Source organism: Anguilla anguilla, chromosome 4 (genome assembly GCF_013347855.1).
Source record: "Anguilla anguilla isolate fAngAng1 chromosome 4, fAngAng1.pri, whole genome shotgun sequence".
NCBI lineage: Eukaryota > Metazoa > Chordata > Actinopteri > Anguilliformes > Anguillidae > Anguilla > Anguilla anguilla.
This window is the reverse complement of record NC_049204.1, coordinates 31,118,385-31,131,905: the sequence shown is the minus strand read 5'-3', so window position 1 is coordinate 31,131,905 and position 13,521 is coordinate 31,118,385. Positions and strand designations below refer to the sequence as shown.

General features: G+C 41.6%; 1 protein-coding gene across 2 annotated transcripts in view; it reads right to left on the bottom strand.

Annotated features, from left to right (window-relative positions):
* Positions 1–446: 446 nt before the first annotated feature.
* Positions 447–13,521, bottom strand: part of LOC118225718 (retinal-specific phospholipid-transporting ATPase ABCA4-like) — a 38,723-nt gene continuing 25,648 nt past the window's right edge. For both annotated transcript variants that reach the window (XM_035414600.1, XM_035414601.1), the window contains exons 28-50: positions 13,176–13,351; positions 12,543–12,667; positions 12,086–12,184; positions 11,439–11,628; positions 11,113–11,207; positions 10,948–10,980; positions 10,577–10,682; positions 10,351–10,425; positions 10,018–10,187; positions 9,238–9,415; positions 8,711–8,826; positions 8,007–8,154; positions 7,336–7,459; positions 5,712–5,841; positions 5,104–5,224; positions 4,956–5,018; positions 4,711–4,817; positions 4,352–4,493; positions 3,901–4,035; positions 3,587–3,690; positions 2,827–2,919; positions 1,714–1,963; positions 447–1,131 (exon numbers count right to left, since the gene is read on the bottom strand). In XM_035414600.1, coding sequence (XP_035270491.1) covers positions 994–1,131; positions 1,714–1,963; positions 2,827–2,919; positions 3,587–3,690; positions 3,901–4,035; positions 4,352–4,493; positions 4,711–4,817; positions 4,956–5,018; positions 5,104–5,224; positions 5,712–5,841; positions 7,336–7,459; positions 8,007–8,154; positions 8,711–8,826; positions 9,238–9,415; positions 10,018–10,187; positions 10,351–10,425; positions 10,577–10,682; positions 10,948–10,980; positions 11,113–11,207; positions 11,439–11,628; positions 12,086–12,184; positions 12,543–12,667; positions 13,176–13,351 — 2,918 coding nt within the window. In that variant the 3' untranslated portion in view covers positions 447–993. The remainder of the gene's footprint in view (positions 1,132–1,713; positions 1,964–2,826; positions 2,920–3,586; positions 3,691–3,900; positions 4,036–4,351; positions 4,494–4,710; positions 4,818–4,955; positions 5,019–5,103; positions 5,225–5,711; positions 5,842–7,335; positions 7,460–8,006; positions 8,155–8,710; positions 8,827–9,237; positions 9,416–10,017; positions 10,188–10,350; positions 10,426–10,576; positions 10,683–10,947; positions 10,981–11,112; positions 11,208–11,438; positions 11,629–12,085; positions 12,185–12,542; positions 12,668–13,175; positions 13,352–13,521) is intronic.

Below are 13,521 nucleotides of genomic sequence, written 5' to 3'. Positions count from 1 at the left end.
CAATATATGACATCAAACTTACAACAACATGAGTAATGAGATGAAAGGAATAGGTTTATTGCCCGATTGCCCTTTAACAAGACCTGGGCCAAAAATATTTATTTGTAGCATTAGATAATAGTATCAATAGTATTTGAATTTTTATTGTGAATGCCATCTCTTCCAATTAAATTAAGGATTGGAATAAATGTGCTTAGCTAAAGCTAATACTAAAATATTGATCCCACAAAAACAAGTATTGCTTGAAAGTGAACTTTATTTAAAAAATCTCACAAAACAAATATTATGGCAGAGTTAAAATAATAATCAGCTTGAATATAAAAATGCATTTTTTATGTAAATATATTCAGAGAGGTTTGAAGCAATTACTACATGATGATTTTGGAGGACAATTTTAAATTTCCTTTAGATTCAGGATTGTAATTAAGCAGCTAAAATTCAGTCCAATACATTGCTGTTGAAAATAAATTATATATTTTTAAAAGTTCTGGAATGTGTATTCACAGTTGTTGCTTTCTGAGATTGGTATTCAAATATTTTCAGTTGCTCACAAATGACCATATACAATTTTTAATTGAGGCTTGAAAATGATAGGCCACTCAAAATACATTAAAAAATGAAAACAGAAACACACAATACAAAACACATTACTAAGTTAGGCTAAAAGAACCAGAAAATAGGTGTCTTGGAAATATTGTATACATTTCTGTTCATTACAATGCAGCAGACGCATTTTATTTTGAACAATTTGTATTTGTATTGCACTATTTTTAAATAAATTTAATTTTAAAAAATGCATTTGCTGATACTGACTGAAGATCTATCAGATCAAAATCGGTTTTGAGAATCAGTTTATTCAAATACATTTTCCTCTGTGCGGGATGCAAATTTGTAGCTAAATGATGGTTTTGGGGCAGTTTCTTCATCCAGTGCAAAAACCTTCACTGTGGATATGACAGAGAAGTGACATCCAGTAGCTGTGGCCCCTGAAGGTTACCGGGTCTTGGTCTTTGTCTTGCCAGGACACTTTTCTGGAGTGATCTTTACATCCCGCCGTCCCCCCGCTGCCCTTGGGTGCAGCACAATTACGTCATCCTCTCCTGACTGTTGCTTGGCAAAGTTCACAAACACCTGGAAAATGGACACCAGATCTCTCCTGATTTAAGATAATTCCTGAATAATTATAGAGCCTATTGGTTTCAATCTTTGGATTGAGAGTTATGATAACATGGCAATTTAAGAAAACACACAAGAGTACTAAAGCTATAATGTAACAGATCGCCATGCACGGAACAAAGCTGTAGCATGCATGTGCGCAGGTGCACGCACACGTGCGCACACAGGCACACACACACACACACACACACACTGCTCTTTGTTCATTTCATTAATTAAACATGGGAACCCTGAACACCAAAGTTTCAAGGCTTGATCCACGTTAAAACTGGGACAGACTTTAATGCAATCCTTTTTGACAGGACATTTTATAATTAAGTGAAACCATAATGAGACATTATTCTGATGGCCACTTGTACATCTGTCAAGAGAAAGAACCCATTTCTGAGAAACTGCAAATTAAATAATTGATCCACTTTACTTTTCAGAGAGCATTTGGTGCGGAATTGACATTGATCCTGAGAATTACTGAAAGTACATAACTTATTGGATTGATCTGACGATCACTTAGCGTGATTACAGAGTGCTTTCCCGTACCTGGTCCAGGGTGGTCTGGGAGACGGAGTAGTCCTCGATGTTGAGCTTCTCCTTGTTGGCCAGGACCAGCTGGAAGATGCGGGCGAGCGAGGAGGAGGCGACCTCGTACTGCAGGGTGTTGTAGTGCTTCTCCCTCTGCACGCAGCCCGGAAAGCTCCGCTCCAGGAAGGTCTCGACCGGGTTCAGGTCCGGGGCCACCCCTGGACTGGCTGCTCTGATTTTCATGCTTACCACGTAGCCGTCCCCAAACCTTAAACATGGCCGAATGCAAAGCCATTAAATACAGGCCACATAAAAATACTCCATTGCAAGTCACATAGGGGTCAAATACATAGATCAAATACTTGAATCTAGACAATGGTGAAATGTGAAAACACTTCTGCAGATTCCTATGAACTTTCAGTGAAACACAATTCCCAAATTGTACAGTCGTATGAAAGAACAATTTTGTTTGGAATATATTTCTTCTAAAGGGAATGTAAATGGTTAAAGCAAAATAAAACAGTTGATCTGGGGCTGGTACAGATATATACACAAAAAACTGTTTGACTATGATTAACTATGTACAGCACATGCAAGCACAAATACACAACTACACTTAACTTATAACAAACTATAACTTTGTTACAACATGCAAAAAAACATGAACTACACTTAATGCATAGATACAAACCAACTGTACCCAACATACAAACACCTTAAACACTTACCACCAACTGACCACTCTGTAAAAACACACCAACTACGCACACAAAAACCACATGCAAGCCATCATATGATGCACACCAACTATGCTCATCAGAAATAAAATCAGTAATGCCAATCTTCTAACTGCAACATGAAGTAAATCTGTTAAATAATCTGTTCTAACCTGTTGCAGCAAACTTGAGGCTGAGAATGACACAATTCTACAATTTAGTAACTCAATGGGTGTTTGGAAAGGAAAGGTGTGTTTATTTCAGGAAGGAACACTATACTTTTTCACCAGCAGTACTACTTCTTGGAACATTTGTAGTTCAGTGAAAATCCATCTTTGTGGCTGATCAACTCATTTGAAGGATTCTACATTGAATGGTGACTAGGAGTGTAGACTGGAGAACCCATTGGACTTACTTGTATTTGAGGTGTTGGATGGTCCCTAGACACTTAAAGGTTCCATTGACCATGATGGCCAGACGAGTACAGAGAGCTTCACACTCCTCCATGCTGTTAAGAGTTGGGAGAGGGAAGGCGTCTTTTAGACCAGCCCATCCCCAAATCCACACACATGCACTGAATTTCATTTCAGGGATTTAGCAGATTCTTGTATGGAGTAATTTACACAGCTTGCATTCCTTAAATAAAATACATTTATGCAGCTGGCTATTTACTGGAGCAACTTAGGTTAAGTACTTTTCTCAAGGGTACAAAGTCAGTGCCCCACTTCAGAATTGAACAGTGAACAGTAAACCTTGAAGGTTACAAGCTCAGTTCCCTAACCATCACACTACACTATTGTCCTGATGACTCACTCAATGTTCCAGTGGGAGTCCGCCAGCTGCCAGCACACTCACGCTGTGTGTCTTCGCCCAGACTCATTCATCATGTGCCACTTTAGAGGACAGCTTAATTTCCATTACACTAAGTGCCCGTAGGTCTGCACTTCACAATTACAGTACATACTGCTAACCAACCTTGATATTGAATTATAGCTCGGGGAATTTTGCTTTGTTTACAAAGCCATGTGTATTAAGCGTAACCAAAGATCTACAAACATTTGTGAAATTGACTCTTCACTGATGTCTTCCAAAAAAAATTCCACACACTGCAAGAGCACCAAGATGCAGCCATGTCAGAGTATCAGAATATCTGGGCTGGGAGTCAGAGGCCTTGCCTGTGAGACGTCAGGACGACGGCTCTCCCGTCCTGAATCACACTCATGATGGAGTTCCAGAGGGAACGGCGGGAGTGTGGGTCCATCCCTGTGGTTGGCTCGTCCTGAGGAGAGACCATGGTGATCAAATGCTACAAACCAGCCCAGACCAGCCAACTTAAACTCCTCCCCAACAGACAAAACAGTTCAGCTGGAACTTCAGGAAAGGAACCACACTAATCTATACCCAACTTTCAGTCCAAAATCAAGCAAGATTAAAGAAACAAATGCCAAGCAATAAAGAAAGGATATAAATATGTAACAGCACCACCTACCAGCAGCACAAGGGCTGGACAGCCTATCATGGCAATGGCAGTGGACAGTTTGCGCTTGTTGCCCCCGCTGTAGGTCCCTGCACTCCGCTTGGCATATTCAGACAGGCCTAGTTTCTTGATTGCCCATTCTGCAACCTGAGAAAAAGAGAGGGAAATGCTGGCCAATCAGATATGGAATTACCCCCCTCTAACCAATGATCCCACCTCTCCTGGTCCTCCAATAATGACCAGGTGAGAGTCTCTCAATATCAGTGGTTGGGCTCTGTTTAAATGCACTACAGGGTACAGAGATGCAAATGACACCAGGGCAATAAAGTACAATAACACAGTTCCTCCTCCCTTTACAGAACCTGGCAGCAAATGTGTGATAAAACGTGGAGCGAGACTGAATTCCCTCATAACAGGGAGGGACAATGCAGATGGGGGTGTTGGGTTTGAGGGACCCACTCACCCGGCTGATCTCCGATTCGGGCACCCCTCGGAGACGGGCATAGAGATACAGGTGCTCACGGCCAGTCAGCAGGTCATCAATGGCATCAAACTGTGGGCAGTAGCCCATATTCTGATGGACGTCCAGGATATTGGTGAGAATGCTGGGTGGGGAAATGAATGTGACATGGAAAATTAGTAACACTTTTACATCAACCATTTTCCTTTACCGAAACCAAACCTATAATATATAAGAACATGTGATGTTAAGGTTAAGGAAGGAACCTGGAACCAGCTGCCTTTAATATGGAACTATCAACATACTCTTGCTACCTGGAACCAGCTGCCTTTAATATGAAACTATTGACATGTTTCTGATACCTGTGACCCGCAACTGTCGCATCCCCATAGGAAACATCCGTGTCACCCGTCAGCATTTCGAATGTGGTTGTTTTCCCAGCCCCATTGACACCCAGAAGGCCAAAGCACTGCGAGGAACAGAAGGTCCGAATAAACTGTGTCTGAGAAGGCATTCTCAGGCATGGTACATACAGTGCCATACATGTAGGCAGCCCAAGGGCCTTTCACCCTATGGGGACTCCAAGGGCTGTATATGCGGTACATACCTCGCCCGAGGGGACTCCCACACAAATCCTGTCCACTGCCGGCTGTCTCTGACCCATGTATGTCTGCAGAGAGAGGGGAGGCGTAACTAAGTCTGACCCTTACCTTAAAAAGACAGTACCAATCAAACACCTGGGTGGCAGGCCTTACCTTGGACAAGTCTTTAATCTGCAGGATATCAACGTTGCTTCCTCCTCTATAGATCCTCTCTCTCTCCTGCGCTACATCTTCATCTTCACACAACAGAGGCTCCTTCTTGGATTCTGGCATCCTGTTTTGAGCCAGAATGATCAAACTTCAGATGTTCATATTTTTATTTTTAAATGCATCTATTTTTCAATGTAAGTACAGTACACAGACCAGTCTTGATAGCCAACTGTTTTTAATAAAAATATTATAATTGTGCGAGAATAATTTGTGCAACATAATAATTTTGTCGCACAAAACGTACAAACAGCAGTACCGAATTTGAATTGTTACAAAAAAGAAAGAAACTGGTAATAATAATAATACTACTAATAATAATAATAATAATAGCAATAATAACCATAATAATAATAATAATAGGAAGACAGTGGTTTATATACCACAGACCATAATAGAAATAGGAGTATGGTATATGTAGTTTAACACTCAGTGGAAAGACTTACAAATATGCCTACAAATTGTGCAGTGCAATAAGGGCAACAGCAAAGTGTGGTGCTATTGAATGTCATTTCCTGTGAGGTGGAGGGACTTCTGGAGGAAGGACAACTCACCAGTGATAAAGAAAGAAACGGTACTGAATTAGGATGTTAAAGGTAAAATACACAAAGCCCTCCACAGCCATGAAAGCCAGGTTCTTCCCAACAAAATCCCAGTGAAATGGATCAGTGTGGTGCTCTTCCCCTTTAAGATACAGAGGAGAGGAAGTAGTATCAGCATACATCATAGCAGAAGCATGTGATCCAGGCAACACAGAGACATCTCTCTGAGATAACATCACTGAAATAACATCACTTAGATTACACTCAGAACACTAACACAACTGTGTCCTGGGCACTGCTGTTACTTACAGGTAAGACAGGAAGTAGAGGTGGAAAAAGGTAAATCATGAAATTATAATAAAAGTGGAAATAGGTAAATCATGAAATTATAACAAATGTGATGATTGTGATTTGGGTGGTTCATACAGTACAGGCCAAAAGTATCAACCCAGCCTTAGGTCGAGAAGAATTCAGTTAATATAGGAGCATTTATTGAATAACAAACGGAAATATAAACATTTCCTTTCAATTTATACCAACAATAACACAAAAAGATTAGTTTTACTTAAAAATAGTCTTAGACATGGCAAAATAGTCTCGTTTGGCTTTAATTACAATTAAAATGACTGGAAAAACGGACCACTTATCTACATTACGTTTTTTTAAACCACAGGTAGCCTAATATCATTGTCAGGTTGTGTAAGTAAAATGGGCACTAAAGCTGCAACAGATGGCAAAGATGGTGTAAGCCGAAGATGTGCGGGGCCAAGTAAACATATTTGTGGCAAGGTTATTCACCGCGAGAAATTGCAAAAAGACGTAAGATTTCTAGGTGCAGTGTTCAGTGCAGTCAGTAATGTTAACAAGAGAAGACCAGGAAGATCAAGAGGCAGTAGACAAATATCTTACATTGTCTAGCTACAGAAACCATTGTCAAATCGCACCGCAAATACAGAAAGAACTCAATGCAGCTAGTGAGGAACCAGTTCCCCTGACTACAGTGAAACAGCAAGTATGATTGTCTGGTCTTAAAGGATGCTCATCTGCCTTTTCCCAATCTTTCCGGTCTAGTTTTGATGATGCTTGGCCCACTGGAGTCTTTTCTTCTTGTTAACAGTACATAGCAAGGGCTTTTTCGGAGATACAAAACTTTTATGCAACACTCATCTTTTTGTGTTATTGTAGGTAGAAACTGAAAAAAAGTTTATACTTGCTTTGTTATTCAATAAATGTGCATATATTAACAGAATTCTTCTCTACCTAAAGTTAAAAAAATACAGGTGGCCTAATTCTTTTGGCCTGTACTGTACATAGTATCACCTACTCCCACATCAGCCTGAGGTAATATTCTTGATTTCTCATCCCATGTCACCGTGTAATGCAATCAGGTAATTAAGGAAAGCCAAACAGTCAGTGGCTTCGAATAGTTGCTACTCTGGTGTAAATCTCCAGGACAAAACTAGATGGACAAGTGCAAGGCATAACATGTCCATTACGGTCAGCTATAGTTTCCCACACTTTGGTGTCCCAGTTGTCCCGCTGAAAGCATTTAGCTCGGACACAGAGCACTGGTCTGCTGCCAACATTCCTCAGCCCGGCCAATTAGAGTGTTCAAAAACAGGAGGACAGTGCTCACCAAATCGGGCATATACTTCAGTTACCGCCTGGTTCATGGCCATGTCAATCAGGCCCCGCCCCAGACAGAAATGAGGGAAAATCAACAGCCCCTTCTTCAGCAACTCATTAAATTTCAGCAGGGTCTAGAGAAGAGGACAAAGTACCACAAGAAATGGCAGTAAGGCATGACAAACTGCCACAATAATATTTTGTTCAGAATCTATAACATTCTATAATAACAGAATCTATTCACAAACTCTATAAGTGATTTTCCATTTAAGCGAGTGGTTCACAACCCTGTTCCTGAAGATCTACTGTCCTGTAGTTTTTCACTTCAACCATAAAACAAAGCACACCTCCAAAAGCAAGAGGCCTTGTTGAGCTGCTAATTGGTAGAATCAGGTGTGCCAAATAAGGGTTCCAAAGGAAAATCTACAGCACGATAAATCTCCAGGAACAGGGTTGGCAACCACTGATTTAAGCCAGAACACTGAAACTGAAGCCTTTTTCATTCTGTATGTGCTTCATTTGACAATTGTGCTAAATAATTAAGGTAATAGACCCTGTTCATTGCATTTGTTCTAATAAGAAAGGCCATTATGGAGCATTATCTGTTCCCTCCCGCTCTCTCTCACCATCACCATGTCTTCCTGTCTGTGTAATACTGCGCGATGTGGGTGCATCGCTCACCTGATTGTTCTCAAAGAGCTCCAAAATGAAGGTGATGGCGCTGCTATTGAGGCCGATGAACAGATTGATGCAGGACAGCGAGACGTAGGCCGTGCTGGGAATGTTAAAGGCGTAGGACATGGGGTACATCATGGGCGTCACCGACCACCTGCAAGTCAGAGAATGGTGCCGTGCTTTCACCCCAAATTCCAGCACTGACCCCGTATTTTCACTGGATTACCCCAAACACACAGAACACACGAGCCATTCCAATTCCAGACTCTTTCTAGAAGGAAGGGTTGCATTGGTTGGGAATTGCAGGTCTATGACTGGATGAATGCGACAGATTTTAGCCTTAGCTGGTGTTGACAGTGACCAGGTTTGAAGTCTCCCCTGAAATGGTAGCCACGACCGGGTAGTGACATCCGAACCCCCCTTGCCATTGGCTGAGAGCAGCAGAGTCATTTCCACCAACTGAAACCAGCTGCAGCAAATGCTTAGGCTGCAAACTTCTGTCACCTGAATGCTGCTAAGGACCAAAGCATTTATGTCACCTGTGTCTCAAACACAAGCCCTACAAAAGGGAAGACCTGATAGACGCTATATTGAACATATACAGTATAGGGAAACACTGATATTCTTTTTGGCACTCATATACTGCATCTGGAAATGCTGACAGGCCCTTTGTTACGTATGTAGGGAAACACTCACTCCTGCAGGCTTACCCATAGAGCAACAGCAGAGCAACAAGAGCAGGAAGATTGGCTGCTGAGGTGTAGCACTTTTTATCAAAGCCGATGAATATCCCCACAACCATCGCCGTGCTGATAGAATAATTAATCTGAGAAAGAATGACGAGAGAGAGGCAGAGCATATTCAAATGTACAAGTCACACAAACGATTTAACAGCCCCTCCCACAAACCTTGATCATCTGTGAAAATAAAATAATTGTAGATTTTAAAGTGACTTTAAATGAACTACCTACAGAGTTCAGATTTCTCAGCTGATTGACATTGAGCTGATTACCAGCTATTTCTTTAAGCATCATTTCAAAAACTGTCGTTTTGATGAATTTCATTATGAGTTTAAAAAAAATTAATTTTCCTTTACTCCTCCCTTTGAGCCACAACAGAGGCGGCCAATACAATTCCAATGCAGACACATCACTTAATTACGCATAAAATCCAGCATACAGCTGACGATGACAGTGAGACAGAAACAAAGAATATTACTAGGTCTTCAGGTACTGACCATGTCCCAGAGGAAATTAGATGTCCAGTAGACCAGTGGGCTGACACCACTGACAAACTGCAAGTGCTTGGCCTTGGTGACCCTCTCCTGGATCAAGTAAAGCACGAAACTGGCAGGGATGAAGGACATGGCGAATATCACGCAGATGGCCACCACTGCATCCACCGATGTGGTCAGCCTGAGGGAGAGAACCACACAGGAGAACCACTTCAAGGATCAAAATCAAAAGTACTGATTGTTCTCAAAGAATGTATTGTTTCAAATGTGCTGATATATATATGTAACACTATCACTGAGAACCAAGTACCCAATTGTGATAAGCATGCCCTTGCACAGACAAAAGGAAGATATTTAGAGCATACTTTGGGAAACCAAAAGTAAACTATGAATGGTTGATAAGGAAAAACAGACCAAAAATAGGCAATTCAGCCTATTTAGAGTTATCATGCTAGCAGTCTACGTCCAGAGGTCCTCCTTGCTGTAGACCCCCATGGGTTTCTGATTGTGTAAGATGTCCCAGTGAGCTAGTTCATGCATTAACAATTCTGCGAAAAGTATCAGTGTTAAAATTTACCTTTCACTAAATTCCACCTATCTCTGACAGTCTACTGACAGAACACAACCTGAAACACTGATTAAACTCTGATTAAACCCTTTTAAAAGCAGGGGGTACTCAAGTAAAATGGCAAGTAGTGAATGGAAACATCCACAGATGTCAAATGGTGCAAAGTGTGTGTAAGACAGCTGAAAGCCTGGATTTCTCCACCGAGCTGCACTCACACTGTGACCTCAGCCAGCTGCTCCTTGGTGAGGCTGAGGGGATGGTTGATGGTGGTGATGCCATACTCTGCCGGATTGGCATTGGGAGGCAGGTTGGATCTGAGGATGGCATTGTTGGCCACGTTCAAGAAGGATACCATGGCATGCCAACCCTTATTGTTGAACCACACCTATAAATATAAGGGCAGTAACATTTGTACAGTTAAAGTAAATATCACTTAGGCATACATATAGCACATATTTCCAAAACTGTTAGTCATGAATGAGTACGATACAGTATGACGTAATATGATATAGTATGAAGCCTGGTATAACTTCACAGGTGCTACTTACCTTGATATTATATTGACTTTCCATGTAACGCAAGAAAGGTCCTATGTCTTTTAAAGCAAGCCCACTGTACCTTCCCTGAAAAAAACACGCAAAACAGTGCAAGCTGAGAAGCTGGAACATTTTTATGCAAAGCTTTGAAAAAGAAACATTTTTTTCTAGATATTACAACATATAAATACACACACACACACACACACACACACAAAGTACAGTATCACAGACAAACCCCTGTAATATTAAACAAGCGTCCCATGTCAGTCAGAACACTCCGGATGGTTCTAGGGTCCACATCGAGGACAGGGAGCTGCCCTCCAACAGAGATGCCTCCATACCTGAAGTTAAATAAAACACACCCACAATGAGGCTGCAGCCTTCAAATATCCACTAGAGGGGGTGCCAATTCCACTTTGCAGACACACATTACTGAACTTTAGGTTTACCATTAAAGGCCTAAACAAATGATTTTTATACTTCCTTTACGTATATGAATTCCTTACTGAATAAATATTACTTAAAATATGGTAGTACACATTCTCATATGACATTTAGTGCTGTATACGTAAAGTGATACTGTTGGTTAAATAATTTGAGAGGTACCTTAGCTCATTCACCCAGTACTTGCTCTTTAAACTGAAAAAGAAAAAAAAGTAATTTAGATATTAGACATTTTTTTCCTTCATGATATGCATTCATTGTCATGTATATAACCAAGCAGATATAAATGATAAGATCCCATGTAAGAGGACTGAAGGTGCACTGTACCTGGATTTAATCAAGGTGGGGTAGCTCTTCACCAAGTAATCTGAGATATTCCTGCCAGTCAGATCCATTATCACATCTCCAGTAGACTGAATCCTCTGAAACACACAAAAACACACACAATTACTGTAAGTACTGTAAGTACTCTCCCAGCGAATGACAATGAAAATGGTGAATGTGATAACCAGTTAATAGTTCAGTTGGCAAGTGCAGCTGAATATTGGCCATATAAAAAATTAATTTGATTGTATAATGCAGATCCTATGGGCGGGTGCATTAAGCATACCCTGTTATTGTGAGGGGGGGTGGCGAGGGGTGTTTGTGCTGACCTGAGGCGGGGGGAGCCCACCTGCTCCGCCAGGACAGACCGGTAACATGGTCAGCTTGGTCTTAGTGCTGCACTGGCAGCCGGGGGAGGGGTTTAGTTCGGTCCACACAGGTTCCTCCAGCATGCTCACAATCACCGGGGAAACCAACGGCATCTCCCATGCTGTGGTAATGTTATTGCAGGGGAAGTCCCTGTCGACACCCAAACACACACACAAAAAAGTGACTATTTAGAACAATATAAAAATAGAAATCATGTCTTCTGTAAAATGACTTGTGTTTGACAACTGAAGTTTGTAACAGCTTTCAATAGCTTTAAATATTCAAAGCTACAAAATATGAAATAGTTCCAACCAAAAATTAAATTAAACAAAATTCTTGAATGATAATTGGGGAATATACATAGAAAACATACAACTTTTGGAGGCATAACATTGCGGCACAAGTTGCTTTCTAGTTACTTTTAATGTATCCCTTGCTTTAGACCACAAACTCAAGAATGCTCTATACCTACCAGGTCATTAGATGGGTCTCTAAATGTCTAAAATACAATTAATCACACATACAAAAAACTACCTGGGTCAAAACACACTATAGTTGAAATTTAAAAAACCGGAGGAAGTGAGCTATGCCTTTAAGGATGACTCACTCCAGAGGCTCCTCCACCATGCAGCGAGTTCCAAACCCCGGCTTGTTCAACAGGACATCTCCAAAGTATCTCATCTCCGCATTCAAGGTCCTCTCATTACTGAAAGCAGTGAAGGAAGAATCAACAGATCCAACATGGCTGCACTAAATGTGAAATTCACAAAGGAAGTTAGCCAATGTAGTCAAATCATAGGTCTTCACATGTCCTACCAACCTGCTTCTTTCCATTAGTTAGACAAAGCAAATCAATGGATTTAAGTGCGATTGACCATGGACTACGGTTAATTCCAGTTAAATACACTGACCCTTGTTCTGAACATTTTATTTTTAATGAACTGTAGACTTTTCCAGAAAGTGTCCTATTAACATTTAATAGACTGTCACTGTTTAATTGGCTCCTCTCCACTCAAAGCTAACACTGCAGGTCAGTAAGAGGACCAAAGAGTATCTTGGCCAACCTGAAGAAGGTGAACTGTCGCCCGTACATCCAGGGACTGAGGGTCAAACTGGGGTACTCCCCAAAAGGGGGGATGACCAATGTGAACACCATGGACAAAAGGACAAAAGCTGCAGGCAACACAATCTGGGAAGACAAAAACAAAAGTGTTCAGTTAATAGACGTGGCCCATGATGAATGGATGACCCAGTGAAAAAGGCCTACCATATTCCACATTGGTATGTACAAGTGAACTGCACAAGCCAGCAGTCACAGTAAGATCATATTTCACACTGGTATGTACAGGCAAACTGGATGAGTCAGTTATTACAGTAAGGCCATATTGCACACTGGTATGTACAGGCAAACTGCACAAGCACAGTGATTACAGTCAGACCACATTCCACACTGTTATATACAGGCAAACTGGATGAGTCAGTTATTACAGTAAGGCCATATTGCACACTGGCATGTACAGGCAAACAGGATGAGCCAGTGAATACAATCATACCACATTCCACACTGTTATATACAGGCAAACTGGATGAGTCAGTTATTACAGTAAGGCCATATTGCACACTAGCGTATACAGACGGGTTGGATTCAGAGTAAGTGATCCATGGCAGTTTCTCTGCCTGTATGTTGCCGAGGATACCTGAGCGAGGAAGTCCTTGTGGCTGCGCATGGCGTGGTGCATCCTCTTGGTCAACAGGGCGAAGAACTGCTTGATGACCAGACAGAGACCCCTGACCTGCCTGGAGCCTTTCCCGCCGCTGCTGTCCGAAGGCCAGGGGCTTCTCTGGCAGTTGGCCTGCATGGCTTCGTCGGCAACTGCGGCGGTGGTGAGGGACACGTGAACGGATCAAAAGGTGAGGCGTTCAAAGCATTAACACAGCAAAGCCATGCTAAACACTGTCCCCGCCACAGCGCTATATCTGTGCTGCGCCTTTCAATATTCCACAGCAGCGAAACGAACCCCTAGGCACACGCAAGCAAATAAA